Genomic DNA, 22,390 nt, shown 5'->3' with positions numbered 1-22,390 from the left:
AGAAGGTCAAGAGAGGTGATTGTTCCACTCTACTCTGCCCTTGCGAGGCCCCACTTGGAGTACTGCGTCCAGGCCTGGAGCCCCCAGCACAAGAAGGATGTGGACCTGTTAGAACGGGTCCAGAGGAGGGCCACAAAGTTGATCAGAGGGCTGGAGCACCTCTCCTATGAAGAAAGGCTGAGAGAGCTGGAGCTCTTCAGCCTACAGGATTGAAGGCTCTGGGGTGATCTCATTGTGGCTTTTCAGTACTTACAGGGGACTTATAAAAAAGATGGAGAGCAACTCTTTGCTCAGTCAGATAATGACAGGATGAGGGGGAATGGTTTTAAACTAAAAGAGGGGAGATTTTGATTAGATGTTAGAAGGAAATTCTTCACTCAGAGGGTGGTGAAGGAGGCACTGGAACAGGTTGCCCAGAGAGGTTGTGGATGTCCCATCCCTGGAGGTGCTCAAGACCAGGTTAGATGAGGCCCTGAGCAACCTGATCTAGTGGGTGGCGTCCCTGCCTATTGCAGGGAGGTTGGAACGAGATGATCTTTGAGGTTCCTTCCAACCTGTGCCATTCTATGATCCTATGTTAATACAGTACCTGGGTGCTGAATCTGTGAACATCAGAGGCACTGACTAGATCAATGGAAGACATGGAAGAAGAGCGATTGAAGTGCTACCAAAGACAAAAAAACAAAACAAAACAAAACAAAAAACTACAACAGGTAATCTAAACAAAGATGCAACAGATCATTCAAGACCAACTTGCAAGCACGAGATATTGAAGAAAATGAAAACAAAAGCACCATAAGCAGCAAGGACAGCAGTGAATACTGATTTCACGCAACTATTATGTATTATAGTCCCAGCATAGCCCTCTGAGGAGCATAGTGTTTCCAGTAACAGTAAAAAAAGTCAACTGATCATGATGCAAGAGACTGGATTTTATTGTATTTTATTCAATTCAATGAATTTTGGTGAAGGAATCTTAAAAACCACTGAGAGGTTAGCAAGCTTTTTTTTTCGCTTTAATATCTGACAATCTTGATATAAGTCGAGAGTATTGTAAATAGGTGCTCAGATAAGTATTTTTTGAGCCAAGACAGAAGAGTCCTTCTCCAATTCTAGCTACTTCAATCGAAAATGAGTAAACCATTAAAAGTTACTAGAAACAACTACAGAAAATCAGTCTCAGCTACCCACACAAATTATATAGAAATATGTCATCCCATTAGTCTGAGGTGACCATGGGAAATATGTTACCTTTTGAACAAATCGATGAGCCTCCACAGCAGAATATGCATCTCCAGAAGGTAAGGATATTGGCCAGTGTAATCTGACCTTTTCACTTTGAGACTGCAACAAAATAGGTTTAATTACTGGTAGTCAGATATTACTGGGTAGACTATTAAGCAGTGAGTCATCCTCAATCTATATAGTGGCTACCACATTAAAACAAGAACTAACGCTGTCCCTGACAGGCATTAAGTTGGCATCCTGCTGGACTTCTCAGTTAAGTGAATGGGCCTGGAGACCGAATTACCCATTCATCTGTACTTCAAGGTATGTTTCTGGGTTAAGGAAAATTGATCAACAGCATTAAGGATGTTGCATTAATGTAGTAGTAACAATCACTCAAAACTTTTACTCCCCATTAAGAGACCCCACCATAGGTAAATTCTGTTGCATACTGTATGTCTACTGGTAAGTCTTATAATTCTTAACCAAGTCACTGTATTCACAAGCCTAAATGCTTAAGACAAAGGATGTACCACTTTGTTATTCTCTCATTTTATACACTACTATATGTTCTCATATACTATATATTTCATCCTATGCATATCTCTTTTTGATCCTTGCCACAGAAGTGTATTCAAGAAATGAGTTAGAGAAGTAGCTAGAGCCTACACAATTCTTTTAAATAAAAAAGAAACATCAGTAGAACTATATCTTTCCTATTTCACATACTGCTATCACCAAAAGAAACTTCAGGGCAGTAATTAGGATTTGAAAAAGAGCTGCAGTGTTTGATATTCTTATTTGCACAGGTCATTAGTTACGTATGTGATAATTAAATTTTCTCATAAATACAAAGATAAGTTTTATATAGGACTCTAATATACTTATTTAAGAATTAGAAACCAGAGATATGCCATTAGGTTAACACTTATACTGCCCTTTTCTATGTAAACTGTGAAGTCACATTCTCAAAATTAGTGTTAAGCAACAGTATTCAACCGTACAAAAATTAAGAACTAAATTCCACTTATAAGTGTCAGTATAAAATATCTAGAGTTTCAGGAGATGCACCCCAGGACTGAGTTTAAGTCACAAAAGTCTTCTATGAAGTGCCCGTCATTAACATTTTTCAAGCATCGATACCCGTTCTTCCATTTTATCCTGTCTATCGAGAGCAGCTTCAACAGCATCAAAGAATTCTTCTTCATTAATCAGACTATTAGGACCCTCCTAGAGCATAAGAAACAAAACTAGTTTAAATTTTTGGAGACAAGAGCTCCAGTTAAGTTTAATATTGGAAATATATATGTATATATTATACATATAACTGATAGAAGGAAATTCCTCCGCAGACCTCAAATATTTTCACCAATATTCTTAGATTACAATTCAACTGAAAACCCTACTTGTTAAAGGAAGTTATTTCCTCTAACTACAGTTTAGTGGTAGTTATATAAACAAGTAAAAACAAACAAACAGGAAACTGAGGACTGAGGAAGTGGCAATACACTTTGACATCAGATTTAAGCTTTTATTAACATAGCTCCTCTTAAAAGTGTTTGCAGTGTGTCAGAAAAGTAAGCATATTATCATAATTGTGCAGTTAGACTTCTTCTGAGTAGTCATTCCAGTGTCTTAGTGTAAATTTCAGATATGTACTCAAAACATAACAATACAAGATAAAATCCTGGGGATTTTATCTTTTATCCTGGGGATATCTTGTAATCTCTTGAGATTTCTTGGAAAGAACAGTTTAGCACTAAACAGCAGGTAGAGTTGAGTCAACTATTAAAAACTTAAGTCTAAATACACAAAATGGTAATTTAAGAAGATTAGGTTAGCTGCTTTTATTGTATTGTAAAACAAACCAGTCTAGCAAATTTCATAAAACTACAACAGAGATATCTGGGAGAAGCAGCTGGGTTCATAATCAGGTAGACAAAGTCCAACTTCCTATCCATCTTCTTCTTTTACATTGCATGCCTATGTCATAGCAGAGAACCTAAGCACAACTATCTTTTAAATATCTCAACGCATTACTACTATTTCTCAGGCTATGATTTGTAAACAGAAACAAGTGCTTGATTAACCTACATGAGAGGGTCAAGTTCTTGCAAATTACAGAAACTGCAATATAGATGCATTAGCTTAAACTACCTTCTGAAGAAGAATATACCTTAGAATTTTACTAAATACCTGAGGAGGAAGCTGCTGAAATATGCAATTTGACAGCTGAAGCAGGACTTAAAATGATTGAATTTATGAACACATTTAAAGTGGCAGTGACAAGTTAAAAATCAATTTAAGTTAAACTTCAGATTCTAGGACTACCTCTGTAGTCAGGGTTTTCATATTTGCATTACATACTATACAGCTAACCCATTAAAAAGCAAACATACAAAACTATTGCATATGGGTAGAGCAACTGTACAAACAAAAAAAATCACAAGTAATCAGAAATATCTGTAAGAAAAATGCTCTAGACAAAAGCAGAACAAGAAAATCTGGGGTAAAGACTGACTTCTATTCTCAAGAAGTTAAGGACTGAGATTCTTCATCCAGTTTCTGTTTCCAAGGTAGAAAAATAATAGTGGTATGAACACCTAACACCTTGATTTACAAACACACAACCAAAAACACACACACACCCACTTTTGAGAAACAAACCAATCTTTAAACGCCTTAGCATTTTTTTAATTATCCAAGCAGAATTTCTACCTCGTGGTCTGGCCCTCCAAAGTGGGACTTTTTCTTCAGTTCTGTCAAAGCATTTTTGTATGCTTCTTCTATTCTTCTCCTCTTCTCCATGTCCTGCAAAATTACACGATCATTTAATGCAGCAAGAATGAACTGGCTGATAATAGTAAATATGCCAGCCAATAAATGGAATAACCAGTATAGGTTTTTTTTCTAAGCAAAGATTACAAAGCTGCAGATTTTATTTGCATGAATGCATGATGCGTGCCCATATAAATGCATATATAATACAAAGCTTGGAAAGCTAGTTGTCTTGAGGATAGCTTTTTTAAGGTCATGTGGAAGAAACCAGATCAGCAAGCAAAAACTGGCATCTAGTTTAAACATAGCTATTCATGGTTTGTTGAGGGTCAGACTTGGTACCTGACTGACAGTTTATATAAATCTCCTTGACTGTTGTGGTTTAACAGGGCTGGCAGCAAAGCACCACTCAGACATTTGCCCACCCTCCCCCCCCACAGTGGGATGGGGGAGAGAATCGAAAAAAAGTGAAACCTTGTGGGTTGAGATAAAGACAGTTTATTAGGACAGAAACAAAAATAAAATAATAATAATGATAATAGTGCTACTACTAATAATGTGTACAAAACAAGTGATGCACAATGCAGTTGCTCACCACCCGCTGACCAATGTCCAGCCTATCCCCGAGCAGCCAGTCCCCCACACCCCAGCCAGCCCCCCCATATTAATTGTTCAGCATGATATCATATGGTATGGAATACCCCTTTGGCCAGTTTGAGTCAGCTGTCCTGGGTCTGTCCCCTCCCAGCTCCTGCTGCATGCCCAGCCTGCTCGCTGGCAGGACAGTGTGAGAAGCTGAGAAGTCCTTGGCTTAGTGTAAGCACTGCTCTACAACAATTAAAACATCAGCATGGTATCAACATTATTCTCATCCTAAATCCCAATCACAGCACCCTACCGGCAACTAGGAGGAAAATTAACTCTATCCTAGCCAAAACCAGGACATTGACACAGATGCTTGGGCAGTGATAACAAACGGTGAATAGTAAGACTGGTAAAAAGCTAACTTGTTGAATGTCCTTGAGATACTAATGAGCCACAGCATGTACGCTTGTATCTATAATTAGCTGGCATAGCATCTACATGAATCATTTCATTAACTCCAATGCAGAGGAATTAACAGCTCAACATCATTCTCCCATAAAAGCTCTGTGACTATACTAGAGCCACGAATAATGTCTATGTCACTGTATATTTTGTATAAAGCAGTATTGCAGCATTGAAATTAAGCCTAGTGTTTCCTCTACAAATTCTATGTATGGCCAGATATTGCCAGTGAAAAAGTTATAATCACTTCTGAAATTCTTGTAGAATTCAGCTTTAGTACATGTACTGGGTCTGGCTGGGATGGAGTTAACTTTCCTGGCAGCAGCCCATATAGTGTTGTGCTCAGCACTTCTAGCTAGAACAGCCCTGATATCACACCAATGTTTTGTCTATTGCTGAGCTGTGCTGGCACAGCATCAAGGCTCTCTCCAAGCCCCCCCAAAGTCAGTAGGCTGGGGCTGGGCAAGACGCAGGGAGGGGACATCACCAGGGCAGCTGACCTAAACCAACCAAAGGGATATTCCATACGATATGATGTCACACTCAGCAATAAGATTTGGAAAAGGGGAAGGAGAAGGGGGAAGTATGAAGACGTCTGTCCTCCCAAACAACTGCTACGCGTATTGAGGCCCTGCTTCCCAGGAAACGGCCGAACATCGCTCAGTGATGGGAAGTAGAGAATATTTTTTCTGCCTTCTGTGCTTCCACGTGACCTTTTGCTTGTTTATTTTTTTTCCCCTCTTTCTTTTCCCTTGTCCTAGTTTCAGCTATGATAGAGTTAATTTTCCTCCTAGTTGCCGGTAGGGTGCTGTGTTTGGGATTTAGGATGAGAATAATGTTGATACCATGTTGATGTTTTAATTGTTGCAGAGCAGTGCTTACACTAAGCCAAGGACTTCTCAGCTTCTCACACTGTCCTGCCAGCGAGCAGGCTGGGCATGCAGCAGGAGCTGGGAGGGGACAGACCCAGGACAGCTGACCCAAACTGGCCAAAGGGGTATTCCATACCATCTGACATCATGCTGAACAATTAATATGGGGGGGCTGGCTGGGGTGTGGGGGACTGGCTGCTCGGGGATAGGCTGGACATCGGTCAGCGGGTGGTGAGCAACTGCATTGTGCATCACTTGTTTTGTACACATTATTATTATTAGTACTATTATTATTATTATTATTGTTGTTATTATTATTTTCCTGTCTTAATAAACTGTCTTTATCTCAACCCACAGGCTTCATTTTCCTCTTTCTCTCCCCCATCCCAGAGAGGGAGGGGAGAGGGTGAGCGAACAGCTGTGTGGTACTTAGCTATCAGCCAGGTTAAACCACAACATCCCTTTAATTAAATTATCCTTATTTCACACCGTGAGCTTTTTTTTTTCTTTATAGCATACTTTCTTCTCCCCCTCTCTTATTTTGAGGAGGGGGAGTGAGAGAGTGGTTGTGTTGGAGTTTAGCTGTCTAGCAGGGTAAAACCACCACAGCGCATCTTTCTCAGTCCCCTTTCAGAATGCCTTTTAGGACGAAGAACGTGTTAAGTCTTACAGACGACAACTAGACATAACACACTACTTGCTGATGAGTACAATTACCACCAGGCGGGGGGGTGGCAATGTACGTGCAGGAAGGGCTGGACTGTGTGGAACTTGAAGTTGGCGATGGCAAAGTTGAGAGCCTCTGGGTAAGGATTAAGGGACGAACAAATAAAGGGGATGTCACTGTGGGAGTCTATTACAGACCACCTGGCCAGGATGACGACGCCGATAAATTAGTCTTTGAGGAACTAAGAGATGCCGCGAGATCAACTCCCCTTGTCCTTATGGGGGATTTCAACTTGCCAGACGTCAACTGGGATCACCACACGGCTGACATGAGCAAGTCCAGGAGGTCCCTAAAGCACCTAGATGATAACTTCTTGGTGCGGGTGCTAAGGGAGCCAACTAGGAAAGGTGCCCTCCTAGATCTGTTGCTGGAGAACAGAGAGGGTCTTGTGGGGGACATGGCAATTGGCGGCCGTCTTGGTCATGGTGACCACGTTGAGTTTAAAAGTTTTGGTGACAGCAGGAAAACTGCCACCAAAACTTCAGCCCTGGATATGAGGAAAGCAGACTTCAGGCTGCTCGGGGAACTAGTCAGCAAGGTCCCCTTGGAAACTGCTTTTGAAGGCATTGGCGTCCATCAGTGCTGGTCAGTCTTTAAGCACTGCCTCCTAAAAACACAGAATCAGGCAATTCCAAAATATTGGAAGTCAAGCAGGCGGGGCAGAAGGCCGGCCTGGCTGACCAGGGATCTTCTACTGGAGCTTAGGCGAAAAAAGAAAGTGTATGGCTGCTGGAAGCAGGGTCAGGCAACATGGAAGGAATACAGGGACGCTGTTCGCTTTTGTAGGGAGAAAATTTGTGCGGCCAAAGCCCAACTAGAGTTGAAGCTGGCCAGGTCTGTGGGAGACAATAAAAACGTTTTTTTAAAATATGTGAACAGAAAAAGGAGGACCAGAGAAAACACAGGTCTGCTACTAGATGGGGAAGGTCATCTTACAGACAATGACAGCGGCAAAGCAGAAACGTTTAATACCTTCTTCGCCTCTGTCTTCAATGCTGATGATGGGCTTCAGGACCCTTGGTGCCCTGAGCTGGAGGACCATGATGGTGGGAATGACAAACTCCCAACCGACCCTGAACGTGTGCGGGATTTGCTGCTCCACCTAGATCCATACAAGTCCATGGGTCCGGATGGGATTCATCCCAGGGTGCTTAAAGAGCTGGCTGACGTCATTGCGGGACCTCTCTCAATTATTTTTCAATGATCTTGGGAATCTGGAGAGGTCCCAGTTGACTGGAAGCTGGCAAATGTTGTGCCAGTTTTCAAGAAGGGCAAGAAAGAAGACCCTGGTAACTACAGGCCTGTCAGTCTCATGTCAGTGCCTGGTAAAATTATGGAGAAGATTATACTGGGAGTTATTGAAGCGCACCTGGGGGACAATGCAGTCATTGGTCCCAGCCAACATGGGTTCACGAGGGGTAGGTCCTGTTTGACTAACTTGATTTCCATTTATGATAAGATCACCCATCTAGTCGATCAAGGGAAACCAGCTGATGTGATCTTTTTGGATTTCAGTAAAGCTTTTGACACAGTTTCCCATAGGATCCTACTGGACAAAATGTCCAGCATACAGCTAAACAAAAACATCATCCGATGGGTGAGCAATTGGCTGACGGACAGGGCTCAAAGGGTTGTGGTAAATGGGGCTGCATCAGGCTGGCGGACGGCCACTCAATCAAGCCTCAAGGCTCCATTTTAGGGCCAGTCCTCTTCAATGTTTTTATAAACGATTTGGATGTAGGACTAGAAGGTGTTTGAGCAAATTTGCTGATGACACCAAGCTTGGAGGGGTTGTAGACTCGGATGAGGGTGGAAAGGCCTTGCAGAGAGATCTGGACAGATTGCAGAGCTGGGCAATCACCAGCCACATGAAGTTTAACAAGAGCAAGTTCCGGGTCCTGCACCTGGGACGGGGCAACCCTGGCTATACGTACAGACTGGGCGACGAGACGCTCGAGATCAGCCCCGCAGAGAAGGATCTGGGGGTTGTGGTTGACAGCAAGCTGAATATGAGCCAGCAGTGTGCCCTGGCAGCCAGGAGGGCCAACCGTATCCTGGGATGCATCAAGCACGGCATTGCTAGTTGGTCGAGGGAAGTGATTGTCCCGCTCTACTCTGCACTGGTGCGGCCTCACCTCGAGTACTGTGTGCAGTTCTGGGCACCACAGTAGAAAAAAGATGTGAAACTGTTGGAGAGTGTCCAGAGGAGGGCTACAAAGAAGGTGAAGGGCCTAGGGAGGAAGACGTACGAGGAGCGGCTGAGGTCACTTGGCCTGTTCAGCCTGGCGAAGAGGAGGCTGAGGGGAGACCTCATCATGGTCTACAGCTTCCTCGCGAGGGGGAGTGGAGGGGCAGTCTCCGACCTGTTCTCCTTAATCACCAGTGATAGGACCCGCGGGAATGGTGTCAAGCTGAGGCAGGGGAAGTTTAGGCTAGACATCAGGAAGAGGTTCTTCACCGAGAGGGTGGTCGCACACTGGAACAGGCTCCCCAGGGAAGTAGTCACTGCACCAAGCCTGTCTGAATTTAAGAAGCGTTTGGACTGTGCACTTAGTCACATGGTCTAAACTTTTGGGTAGACCTGTGTGGTGCCAGGAGTTGGACTCGATGATCCTTATGGGTCCCTTCCAACTCGGGATATTCTATGATTCTATGATTATTTAGCAACCTAACTTGAACTTTAAACATTCAGTGGAAAACTGTCAAACAAGACTGAAAGGCTGAGTTTACCAACTGGGAATTTTGTGGTAGCATTCACTCTGAAACACTTATTTTTCAGTTTGTTGTGGTTTAACCCGGCTGGCAGCTAAACACCACACAGCCGTTCGCTCACCCTCCCCCCTCCCTCTCTGGGATGGGGGAGAGAAACGGGAAAGTGAAGCCGGTGAGTTGAGATAAAGACAGTTTATTAAGACAGGAATATAATAATAACAATAATAATAATAATAGTGATAATGATAATAGTATTAATAATAATAATGTGTAAGAAAACAAGTGATGCACAATGCAATTGCTCACCACCCGCTGACCGATGCCCAGCCTATCCCCGAGCAGCCGGCCCCCACCCCGGCCAGCCACCCCTATATATTGTTTAGCATGATGTCAGATGGTATGGAATACCCCTTTGGCCAGTTTGGGTCAGCTGTCCTGGGTCTGTCCCCTCCCAGCTCCTGCTGCACCCCCAGCCTGCTCGCTGGCAGGACAGAGCGAGAAGCTGAAAAGTCCTTGGCCTGGTGTAAACACTGCTCTGCAACAATTAAAACATCAGCATGTTATCAGCGCTCTTCTCATCCTAATCCAAAACATAGCACCCTACCAGCTACTATGAGGGAAAATTAACTCTGTCCTAACTGGAACCAGGACAGATATCCACCCCTTATTCCATACCATTTATGTCATGCTCAGGTTACACTCTTTCCAATACATTCTAATTAATCATTATTTTCATCTATGATATATAGCAATCATGGTAGTGATGACATACAGTATTATATAATAATTAACATACTACAATTCAACTCATGGGCTATTCTCACCCAGTATCAAATCCCCTTGAGGTACACACCGGACCTCCCCATTCTTTTGCATTACCCACCAAGTGCATCCAGGTCCCTGAGCAAAAGCAATTCCATGAATGGGTTTGCCTTTTCCTGAGGCAGGAGTAGCCCAGACTGTTTTACCCAGCATGTTTCTTACGTGCACTACAGGAACTTTATCCCCTTCTACAGTGCGTAACAGGTTTGATTGGGCAGGTCCAGCTCGGTTGGCAGATCCCCTGGTATTGACTAACCAGGTGGCCTTTGCCAAATGTGTATCCCAATTTTTGAATGTCCCAGCACCCATTGCTTTTAGTGTAGTCTTCAACAGTCCATTGTATCGTTCAACTTTTCCAGAGGCTGGTGCATGATAGGGGATGTGATACACCCACTCAATACCATGTTCTTTGGCCCAAGTGTCTATAAGGTTGTTTCGGAAATGAGTCCCGTTGTCTGACTCAATTCTCTCTGGGGTGCCATGTCGCCATAGGACTTGCTTTTCAAGGCCCAGGATAGTGTTCCGGGCGGTGGCATGGGGCACAGGATATGTTTCCAGCCATCCGGTGGTTGCTTCCACCATTGTAAGTACGTGGCGCTTGCCGTTGCGGGTTTGAGGGAGTGTGATGTAATCAATCTGCCAGGCCTCTCCATATTTATATTTCAGCCATCGTCCTCCATACCAAAGAGGTTTTGACCGTTTGGCTTGCTTGATTGCAGCACATGTTTCACAATCATGAATAACCTGTGCTATAGTGTCCATGGTCAGGTCCACCCCTCGATCACGAGCCCATCTGTAGGTTGCATCTCTACCTTGATGGCCTGAGGTGTCATGGGCCCATCGGGCTATAAATAATTCACCTTTATGTTGCCAGTCCAGGTCTACCTGAGCCACTTCAATCTTAGCAGCCTGATCCACCTGCTGGTTGTTTTGATGTTCTTCAGTAGCCCGATTCTTGGGCACATGAGCATCTACATGGCGTACCTTTACAACCAGGTTCTCTACCCGGGCAGCAATATCTTGCCACAATGCTGCAGCCCAGATGGGCTTGCCCCTGCGCTGCCAGTTGTTCTGCTTCCATTGCTGTAACCACCCCCACAGGGCATTTGCTACCATCCATGAATCAGTATAGAGATAGAGAACTGGCCCCTTTTCTCGTTCAGCAATATCTAAAGCCAGCTGAATGGCTTTCACTTCTGCAAACTGACTCGATTCACCTTCTCCCTCAGCAGCTTCTGCAACTCGTCGTGTAGGACTCCATACAGCAGCTTTCCATCTCCGATGCTTTCCCACAATACGACAGGACCCGTCAGTGAACAAGGCATATTTCTTCTCATTTTCCGGTAGCTTGTTGTACAGTGGGGCTTCTTCAGCACGAACCACCTCCTCCTCTGATGATATCCCAAAGTATTTGCCTTCTGGCCAGTCCATAATCACCTCCAAGATTCCTGGGCGACTGGGGTTTCCTATTCGAGCCCGCTGAGTAATCAGTGCAACCCACTTGCTCCATGTAGCATCAGTTGCATGATGTGTAGAGGGGACCCTTCCTTTGAACATCCAGCCTAGTGCCGGCAGTCGGGGTGCCAGGAGGAGCTGCGCAGTACCGACCACTTCCGAAGCAGATCGAACTCCTTCATATGCTGCCAAGATCTCCTTTTCAGTTGGAGTATAGCGGGCCTCAGATCCTCTGTATCCCCGACTCCAAAACCCCAGGGGTCGACCTCGAGTTTCCCCAGGTTCTTTCTGCCAGAGGCTCCAGGTGGGACCATTCTCCCCGGTTGCGGTGTAGAGCACATTCTTTACATCTGGTCCTGTTCGGACTGGCCCGAGGGCTACTGCATGAACTATTTCCTGCTTAATTTGTTCAAAGGCTTGTCGTTGCTCAGGGCCCCATTCAAAAGCATTCTTCTTACGGGTTACTTGGTAGAGCGGGTTTACAATCAGACTGTAATTTGGAATATGCATTCTCCAAAACCCCACGACACCTAGGAAAGTTTGTGTTTCTTTTTTGCTAGTTGGTGGAGACATAGCTGTTATTTTGTTGATCACATCCATTGGGATTTGACGACGTCCATCTTGCCATTTTATTCCTAAAAACTGGATCTCTCGTGCAGGTCCTTTAACTTTATTCTGTTTTATGGCAAAACCGGCCTTCAGAAGGATTTGGACTATTTTCTTCCCTTTCTCGAAAACTTCTTCTGCAGTGTCACCCCACACAATGATGTCATCGATGTACTGCAGGTGTTCAGGAGCTTCCCCCTGCTCCAGCGCAGACTGGATCAGTCCATGGCAAATGGTAGGGCTGTGTTTCCACCCCTGGGGCAGCCGATTCCAAGTATATTGGACTCCCCTCCAAGTGAAAGCAAACTGTGGCCTGCACTGTGCTGCTAGAGGGATGGAGAAAAATGCATTAGCGATATCAATTGTGGCATACCACTTGGCTGCCTTTGATTCCAGTTCATACTGGAGTTCTAGCATGTCCGGCACTGCAGCACTCAGTGGTGGCGTGACTTCGTTCAGGCCACGATAGTCCACTGTTAGTCTCCACTCACCATTAGACTTTCGCACTGGCCATATGGGACTATTAAAAGGTGAATGAGTCTTGCTGATCACTCCTTGGCTCTCCAGTTGACGAATTAGCTTATGGATGGGACTCAGGGAGTCTCGGTTGGTGCGATATTGCCGCCGGTGCACAGTTGTGGTAGCGATCGGCACTTGCTGTTCTTCAACCCTCAGCAACCCCACAACAGAAGGGTCCTCTGAGAGACCAGGCAAGGTAGACAACTGTTTAATGTCCTCTGTCTCCAAAGCAGCTATGCCAAAAGCCCAGCGGAACCCTTTTGGGTCCTTGAAATATCCTCTTCTAAGATAGTCTATGCCAAGGATGCACGGAGCATCTGGGCCAGTCACAATACAGTGCTTTTGCCACTCATTACCGGTTAGACTCACTTCAGCCTCCAATACAGTTAACTGCTGGGATCCCCCCATCACACCATAAATACAGATGGGTTCTGGCCCTTTATAGCTTGATGGCATTAGAGTACATTGTGCACCGGTGTCTACCAAAGCCTTATACTTCTGTGCGTCTGACGTGCCAGGCCATCGAATCCACACAGTCCAATAAACTCGATTGTCCCTTTCCTCCCCCTGGCTGGAGGCAGGGCCCCTCTAGTCCTGGTCAGAATCTTCGTTTCTGTGTTTAAAGGACTGCCTGCTGGAAGTTGGAGCAGCAAACTTTTCAGAGAACTCCTTTTTCCCAATTGTTTTCCTTTGCAATTCACGTACCTGTGCCTCTAGGGTCGCAGTAGATTTTCCATCCCATTTTCTCATGTCCTCTCCATGGTCACGTAGGTAAAACCACAGGGTGGCACGGGGTGTGTGCCCACCATATTGTCTTCCTTGCATAGATGAACGTTTACCCCTAATAGCTGAGACACTGGTTTGTACAGGTGGGGAGGAAAATAATCTCTCTTCAAGTTGGTGGATCTTTTCAGAAAGTTTCTCCAAAGTATTCTCTTTTAGCTGGTGGACACTGGTTCGTTCAGGAGGAGGGGAAGATAATCTTTCTTCAAGTTGGTGGATCTTTTCAGAAAGTTTCTCCAAAGCATTCTCTTTTAGCTGGTGGACACTGGTTCGTTCAGGTGGAGGGGAAGATAAATTCTCTTTAAGTTGGTGGACCTCTTCAGAGAGTTTCTCCACAGCCGAGACACAGGCCTGTAGGGAAGAGGAGAGATTTCCTTCGTACTGCCGGAGTAATTTAGCCACTTCATTCACTGGGGGATTCTCCTCCGCTTTCCAGGTTAGTATTGCCAATGAGCTGGCATATGATGATGGTGCACTCAGTACAAACTTCCGCCACATGGGTGGTGTACACCGGACTGCATCTGGATCTGCGGATGTTTGTGCGTCGTCTAGGTCCTTATAAATTACTTCCCGTATGGCTAATTCCCTCAGGTACTGAATTCCCTTCTCCATGGTGGTCCACTTGCCTGGTAGACATACAAGTTCTTCCTTGAAGGGATACCTTTCCTGCACAGCTCACAGGAGACGCCTCCAGAGGCTGCGAGATCGTGCTCCATCTCCAATTGCTTTGTCAATGCATGCGTCCCTAGCAAGGGATCCCAGCCGCCTGGCTTCCTTGCCCTCTAATTCCACACGATTGGCTCCCGTGTCCCAGCACCGGAGCATCCAGGTGACAAGCTGCTCACCTATGCAGCGACCAAAATCTTTTCGCACATCTCGTAGCTCACGCTGGTATAGGGTTCGGGTAATTACTGTTGATTTTTCGACATCCCCATCCTCATCTTCAGTCTCCTGCACCTTTGATGGCCCAGCCTCGTCTTCTCTATACCCAGACCTAGCAGAAGACTGTCTGCGTTCTAAACGACCTGAGCCTCTATACCATTTTTTCACCTTGTCTACAGGGGCAACTTGCACTGCTACAGCTCGTTTCTCTAACCCAGACACAGGGTCTGCCACAGGGGTTGGAATACCGTCTGCGGGGTCAACTTGCACTGCTACAGCTCATTTCTCTGACCCAGACACAGGAGTGGGAGCAGCTGCAGGAGCTGGAGCTGCTGCAGGGGCTGGAGTGGCTGCGGGAGCTGGAGCTGGAGCGGCTGCAGGAGCTGGAGCGGCTGCAGGAGCTGGAGCTGGAGCGGCTGCAGGAGCTGGAGCAGCTGCAGGGGCTGGAGCGGCTGCAGGAGCTGGAGCTGGAGCTGCAGCTGGAGCGGCTGCAGGAGCTGGAACTGGAGCGGCTGCAGGAGCTGGAGCTGGAACAGCTGCAGGAGCGGGAGCTAGGTTGCTAGTAGCATCAATTGCAGCTCGATAGGCACAAGCCAGACCCCAGCACGCTACAGTGATTTGTGTCACTTTGGAACTGCCAGAGTCATGACACCTTTTTTTCAAGCATTCTGCCAGCTTTTTAGGATTTTGCAGTTGTTCAGGGGTGAATGTCCAAAACACTGGAGGTGACCACTGCTCTAGAAACCTGCCCATATCCTCCCACACTCCCTGCCACTCGCAACTATCCCGCCTCAAGACAGATCTCCGGATGAGATTCCTAAGTAGTTGTTTAACCCTCAACAAAACCTGAAGCGCATTCAGGAGACATAACAACAAGAGCAGGCTGGTCTGAGTATCCCAAGGATATTCAACATCTCGGAGAACCACCGTAACTAGCTCGGGGGATAAGAGGGTGGTGGTGAAGGAGAAAGGGAGAGTGAACAGGTAGGGAAACATGTCTTCCCCTGTCCCCTTCACAGATTGGCTCCCTAACGAAAAAAGGCAATAGGTGTAATTGCTAATAGTTTCCGAGATATGGTTTCCAAAGTATAGAGTCGACGTCAGTGCTGAGTACAAATACCAGGTTAGAGTCATGACCAGATATTTCATCATTTCATAAGCCATTGTTACACCGCACAGTACCATAACAATCTTAAACCAGGGCCCGGAAAGGATAAACAGTGCAACAGGGAGCACATACAGAAAGTAACGCACCATAAAACTCAATTTGGAATACAGGTACAGCAGACTGGAGATTAAGGCAATCAACATCGTGACTAGCAACTATTAAGCAGGTCCAATACTTATACCAATTTTAGTTTAACACACTCTGGTCAAATTTGTCGATATCTCAACCCTTCGAGCCCCACGTTGGGCGCCAAAAGGGCTGTTGTGGTTTAACCCGGCTTGCAGCTAAACACCACACAGCCATTCGCTCACCCTCCCCCCTCCCTCTCTGGGATGGGGGAGAGAAACGGGAAAGTGAAGCCGGTGAGTTGAGATAAAGACAGTTTATTAAGACAGGAATATAATAATAACAATAATAATAATAATAGTGATAATGATAATAGTATTAATAATAATAATGTGTAAGAGAACAAGTGATGCACAATGCAATTGCTCACCACCCGCTGACCGATGCCCAGCCTATCCCCGAGCAGCCGGCCCCCCACCCCGGCCAGCCACCCCTATATATTGTTTAGCATGATGTCAGATGGTATGGAATACCCCTTTGGCCAGTTTGGGTCAGCTGTCCTGGGTCTGTCCCCTCCCAGCTCCTGCTGCACCCCCAGCCTGCTCGCTGGCAGGACAGAGCGAGAAGCTGAAAAGTCCTTGGCCTGGTGTAAACACTGCTCTGCAACAATTAAAACATCAGCATGTTATCAGCGCTCTTCTCATCCTAATCCAAAACATAGCACCCTACCAGCTACTATGAGGGAAAATTAACTCTGTCCTAACTGGAACCAGGACAAGTTTCTAAAGTAAAGTTTGAAAAGAAAAGCAACAATTTTGATGTGTTGAAAAAATAAGGTAGCATCGTTTTCCAAAGGAAAATTCTTAGAAAAAAGCAACATTTACATGAAAACAGCCTTTATCTGTGAATGTAGTTTTTTCCCTTCCTGAAACTATCAAAAACTGGCGATAATCAATAAAAATGTTTCATGAAATTTTGCAAGTTTACCTATTTTGAAAGTTACTGGAGAGCCCTGAAAATACAGAAAGCATGATTTGTTTATAAGTCATTGAGAGAAAGCATAGAAGTTTCACCAGAACGAAAAAACAAAATCCACAAAAATGCCAAAAAAATCCACCCCCTAAAAAAAACTCCACTCTTTCTTTACTTTGATCTGCAAATTAGTGATAATTCAGATGTGTCAAAAAAGACCACTCTTCATTCCAAATCTGCCAGCTTCTCTTGTAAACAACATTTATTAATGCAGAAATTGTGAAATTGCTTGATTGCAGAGCAGAAAAGTTACTGGCATTATTAAAATTATGGAAAATTTAATGAGACATTTAATTTACAGTCGTCGTAGGTGAACAAAATAAAATACCTAACAAACACATTAGTCTTAAAGTAAATGTTTAGAAAATAAGTTTGCACATTAATTTCAATTAATAAGACCAATGGAAACCAGAACAGAAAAATATTGCTGTAGTCAAGACAACAAGAAAAGCAGCATCACAAGGATTTTGTTGCAAATAATGGACTAAATACTAGAAATTAAACATGTTCCCTGTTTATCCACTGAATTTATTTAAGAAAAGTCTATTTTAAACTGCATTTAAGAGGCTCATACTGAAAAATATAATGCACTAGAAAACTGAAAAAGCAAGCTCAAGATCAGATTCATTCCTACTTAACAGCTAAGAACAAAAGGTTGAAAGCAAACCTGTAACTACAATTACCTTTAGATAACATTATGTGTTTTTGTATTAATTTTATTCTGGCCATCTGACTGTTTTGGTAACAAAGAAAACTAAATATATAATTCTAAAACTACAATCGCTAAGTGCACTATTTTAGCAGTCTCCTTCAAAATTAAAAGATGCTTTGATAATGATTTCTTGTTTTCAAAGGTTTAGAAATGAAGCTTCCAACCTTTAGAATGTAATTTAAAAACCTTTCATTTATTTAAAATATGTTTTATAGAGAAAGGCACACTTCATTATAACACTATTTTCAAACTCTAGTCACCTCTGGATTTAACAAATTCTGCTGAACTTTAACATTCAGAATATTTTAGGACAGTTATAATTTTCAAATAGATTTGCTTGAAGTTCAGCAGACAAATCTATCCATGCATCTTTAGTCCCTTCTATGCCTACATCTATTTATCAGATGACAGAACCATGTTTTTTGCTCAGGCCCTACTTACAGAAGAGACTTTTACAAAGCCATGTTTAGCTACTAGAGAAACAAGGTGAAAAGCCAAAAGAAGCCCCACAACTAAAGTGGAAGAAATAATGTTACTAGAGGTCTAAATACCTGCTGTCTTTAAGTTCTTTTGCAGGGTGTACATAGGTGGCAAGGTGTTGGTAGTGGGGTGGTTGCAGGAGGGCCTCCATGGGAGGAGGTCAGGGGCTGCCCCACATCAGACACAATGAATGCCTGTGTGGTGCTTAGCTGTCTACCAGGTTAAACCACAACACAAGTTAAAGACATTTTTTCAACACAAGTAAAAGGAAAATGATCTTACCTTATCTAGCCTTTTTTGACAGCTTTCTTCACGTTTTACCGTGAGTTCAATACAATGAGAGAGTGTAGCAAGGATTCCAGCAGTAGTTGCCTTGAAAGTTAGAGCTTCTCCTTTAAAGTCTATGCCATTAATTACTTCGGGTGTCACATGGGGAAACACTAAAAAAACACAATTCATTCACTGATAGCTGCCTTTAACTCAAACAAGCATTTTACACATGCTTTATATTACAACTGTTTGAAGAAAATATACTGGATAGAAAGTAAATTTAAAAATAAAATTCAAAAGCGCTAATAGTTTTCAGCTATCCACAGAATAAGGAAAGAGATTCAAAAGGAGGAATACATTCCTTCAGCTTCAGCTTCCTATACTGTATTTCAAGTCTGCTGTAATGCTGTATAAGTATGCAAAACACGTGAGTGGAGGGAGTGGTAATACTTCATAACAATAGCAGTTTGACAGCTTGAAGTGGGGGCCTAATTAAGACAGAGCAACTTTAAAACATATCTAATGCAGTACTAAAAAAAGAACAATTTCAAAATGCAACTAAACCCAAAATTCAAGGCTGTTTAAGCATGTAATTTTAAGACCTCAAAGTAAAAAGGTATAATATTTATCAAAGTATCAAATGTGTTGAATTATCCAAGTACTGTGGGTTTTGCAGTTCAAATAACTACTTCATGCAGTCAACCAAGCCATGTGTTGCTAAGGCTATTTTAAAAAGTCACTTAAAATGCGTGACAAAAAAGTACCTATTATATGTCAAACTTGTATATATGATTACAGAATATCAAATCAAACAGTACATATTAATGTCATAAAATATTAGAAAGCAGAAGTAACACCCATGTTGAAGCTGACTGAGCCCAGCATGTTAAAGTAACTCCTGCTATGCCATGGAGCAAGCAAATGACTTATCACCCAGGGTTTTTGTTTGTTTGTTTGTTTTTGTTTTTGTTTTTAATAGAGTCTGTCAGTTTGTCAACCTGCCACTTATGGTTTAAGAAGTCCAAATAAATATTTGTGTAAGTTTATCCAATATCTGTCTGCAAAGCTGAAATAGAGCTTTCAAGCAGCTCAGTTCTTATAGGGGAGAGAAATGCAATTGCTGTTCTCTAATGACACAGTATCTACACCTAGGGAACAGAAAGCAAGAGTCCCATGGTCTTAAGGCATGGTTTAAGTCTTCAGAGGTTTTATATGCCCTCCTTTCACAAGCAATCAAACTATTTTTCAAGCAAATGATTACTGACCACATACTCCTTCAAATACCTCAACAAACATATATGCTATGGTAGAATACAACTTATTTTTTGTTTCATGTTAGTCAAAAATATTCCTTAAAAGTTAGAGGTAGTGGGGTTGGAGCAAAAAGTAAAGTAAGAGAAAGAAAAATATGTTTCAGAAACAATAATGAGCAGAAGAGCTCTTCCTCCCCCTAATAGCTGCAGAGAGAACACAGAAGAGACTGAAACTGAAAGTAGTACAAGCTGATAAAGCGGTGATGCAGTGGATTCACTGAGAATAATAAAAATTAGACAAAAGCTTTACCCATAACACACTTTACTACTAAAAAAAATGAAGTTTATACCAGTAATTTCTCCTAGTGGTGTAGACCATGTTCATGTGCAGGCTTACCAGCACAGCTATGCTGCTTATAGATGTGTTTTATTTATTTATTTTCCTTAAGCACACAACATGATAGACAGGCTGAAGAAACTACCACTGGCTGCAACAGTATAAAATCATTTCAGAAATCTCTATAGTAGATCGTAAGGGGGATTCAGCAACAGACTAATTTCCTGAAACAGTCAGTTTGGTCTGCCATACAGTTTTGGTCATCATACATTCTTTCTTCAATGTTTATTCTCAAAGTAGCAGTGATATGTACACAGCTTGCAGTTTTGAAGCCTGTGTCTATTGTTCCTTTCAGCCATTATAATCCTGGACAAAAATGAACTTGTTGCAAAAAGGTGCAAAGCCTATTTATTTGAAAAAAAGGACCACTCAAGAGATTCCTTACTGTGGATGGGAGTACTTTGATTCACTCCTAATCACAGGAGACATTCGTCTTCCCAGAACATGTCAGAAAGCTACCTCAAGCCCTGTCTCAGCAACAGTTGAACTTCAGCACATAAGAAGTATTTTTAAGAAGATTTTCTATTTAAAGAACCCAAACATCTTTCCTATTGCTTTATTTACATGTTTTTTTTTTTAATGTAAACTATAAGATTGAGTATTTCAAACTGAAACGTTGCATCAGGAGATCTACAGGTTCAAGTTAAAGTCTAAATGGAAAAGTGTTCTTATTGTAACTGTTCTAGCTTGGTGATCAAGCTGCATGTAGCCAACTGAAAAAATGGAGCAGTTTGATTTTTTTCCTACTTTAACTTCAATTTCAGCATCTTGAATCAAACGGCTCCTTTTTAATTATCCTGACTTTTAAGTATTTTGCTTTATTTCTAAATTTTCTCTTTCCTTTCACAGTAATGGATTTTTCATACCACATTTTAGCCTTCAATAGCTCTTCAGCCTTTCTCTCCTACACCTCTAGTCTGTTAGATCAGTTTTTCCTTCTTGTTCCTAAGCTGCTGTTTGTAACACTTCCCTAGATGTCCCAAACATCATGTTTGATCAAATTTGTTTTCCAATTAAATGGAAGATTATTTTCAAAAGTAGAAAACTGAAGTTCCTTTATCTTTTCCATTTAATGCCACTTTTGAAGTAAGAAATGGATGCTAAAGGGATTTCTATAGGTACTGTAAACTAATCAGGACTGAGACAGGAGGGCTCTGGAAGATAAGGGATTTCTATAGGTATTGTGAACTAATCAGGAGAGGACTGAGACAATGGAAATGATTTCCTGGAACTCATTGTAATAAAGACCACCCTTTCAGGGAGAGGTTATGAATATGCATATGCGATCCCTTACCTGTGTAAACCCTTCTGTATAAATACAAGATGAACTACTGTGGTGGGTGCGCACGATTGTGGTGGGACTACCCCCCCGTGCTGCCCAGCGCTGAATAAGCATACCTACTTTGCAACTTTACAGGTTGTGGAGTCTGTTTTCCTCAAGTCAATTTGGCAAGCCAGGCAGGAGGCACTCTGCTTGGCTGCGGGATCGACTGTGGAGCAGATGCCCCTAGGCGCGCCCCCGGTATTTTCCTCAGAGGAGCCTCCACTCCGAGCCACTCACCACGGAAGCAGACAATGACCTCCTGAAGCTGCAGACAAACGGTATGTTTAACAAACGGGGCCAGTAAGTCATAGGGGACACCTGCGCTTGGCTGGGGCCACAGGTAAACCGCGCAGAGACGTCTGGCGTATGGCATAGTCCCTGTAAGGGAGGAGGGTACCCTACAGGCTGACCGATAGAGCGTTCAGGGGGATTTGCTGACCGATAGAGCAGCCACTAGTGATCCTGGGAGTAGATTGAGCAAAACCGAGGTTACCACTGCATCCCAGTATTGGGAGCCAGGACGGACCTGCTAATGACTGTATAAGAAGCAGGAGAATGGTAAGTGGGCCTCTCACAGTTGTAACAAGGTTACCTGGGTAATATTTGCAGCTGCTGGAGGGATATTAATTGGAGTGTTAATAATTGTATGTCTTATTTGTGAATATCTGGGTATCTCGTGTTGAAAACATTTGTGTAAGCATATGTGTTTGAGACAAAGTATTGTTGTGAAGTGAGTGACTCCTCGAGGAACTCAGCCAGAGACAATACAAACAAGTTTGGTTATTGTTCTACATGATATATCCTTGTAGTATGAATCAGAAGTGTAAGGGGCCTCTTTGCGTGACTGCATGATTGTGCTGTGTGAGTGAGACGCAGCATCGCTGTGAAGCGAGTGCGGAGTTCCGATCCGCGGTTCCGTATTCTCCATGAGGGGAATGGCCAGAGACGAACGAAGCGCATGACAGATTGAAAAGGAAGTGCTGTTTTATCCAGGTGTTGACTGGTGGTGCCCAATATATGGGCCCGGTGGTGTATCTTGTAATCCTATTTTATTCTTAAACATTTTGAGCATGACAAAGAGGAAGGCAGGAGCATTATCTAAGTAACAGTTTAGAAGTTTTGGTATATTGGTGTATATTGGTGTATATTGGTGTTTGGTCATCAGAGGGGGGACCTGACTGATCATCAAATTGGTAGAATGGAGAGAGTCACTTCTTTGGTGGTTTGGGCTTGAGTCCTGGGAATTTGGTAGAAAGGG

At 43.3% G+C, this 22,390-nt stretch overlaps 2 protein-coding genes and 1 long non-coding RNA gene across 4 annotated transcripts in view; 1 reads left to right on the top strand and 2 right to left on the bottom strand.

Annotated features, from left to right (window-relative positions):
- The window catches only part of LOC310888970, a 306,398-nt gene that overhangs the window by 12,706 nt on the left and 271,302 nt on the right, over positions 1-22,390 (bottom strand). The gene's annotated exons all lie outside the window — the stretch shown is intronic.
- Positions 1-22,390, top strand: part of LOC310888967 (ceramide transfer protein-like) — a 77,703-nt gene that overhangs the window by 47,728 nt on the left and 7,585 nt on the right. For both annotated transcript variants that reach the window (XM_083852678.1, XM_083852679.1), the window contains one exon: positions 21,226-21,410. In XM_083852678.1, the coding sequence (XP_083708804.1) occupies positions 21,226-21,387 (162 nt within the window). In that variant the 3' untranslated portion in view covers positions 21,388-21,410. The remainder of the gene's footprint in view (positions 1-21,225; positions 21,411-22,390) is intronic.
- Positions 107-22,390, bottom strand: part of LOC310888966 (ceramide transfer protein-like) — a 36,211-nt gene continuing 13,927 nt past the window's right edge. The window contains exons 4-7 of the mRNA XM_083852677.1: positions 18,171-18,328; positions 3,946-4,038; positions 2,371-2,457; positions 107-1,344 (exon numbers count right to left, since the gene is read on the bottom strand). Coding sequence (XP_083708803.1) covers positions 1,180-1,344; positions 2,371-2,457; positions 3,946-4,038; positions 18,171-18,328 — 503 coding nt within the window. The 3' untranslated portion in view covers positions 107-1,179. The remainder of the gene's footprint in view (positions 1,345-2,370; positions 2,458-3,945; positions 4,039-18,170; positions 18,329-22,390) is intronic.

The sequence above is a fragment of the Anser anser genome (genome assembly GCF_964211835.1).
Source record: "Anser anser genome assembly, contig: SUPER_W_unloc_9, whole genome shotgun sequence".
In the NCBI taxonomy this organism is placed as follows: Eukaryota; Metazoa; Chordata; class Aves; order Anseriformes; family Anatidae; genus Anser; species Anser anser.
This window is presented reverse-complemented; position numbering and strand designations above follow the sequence as displayed.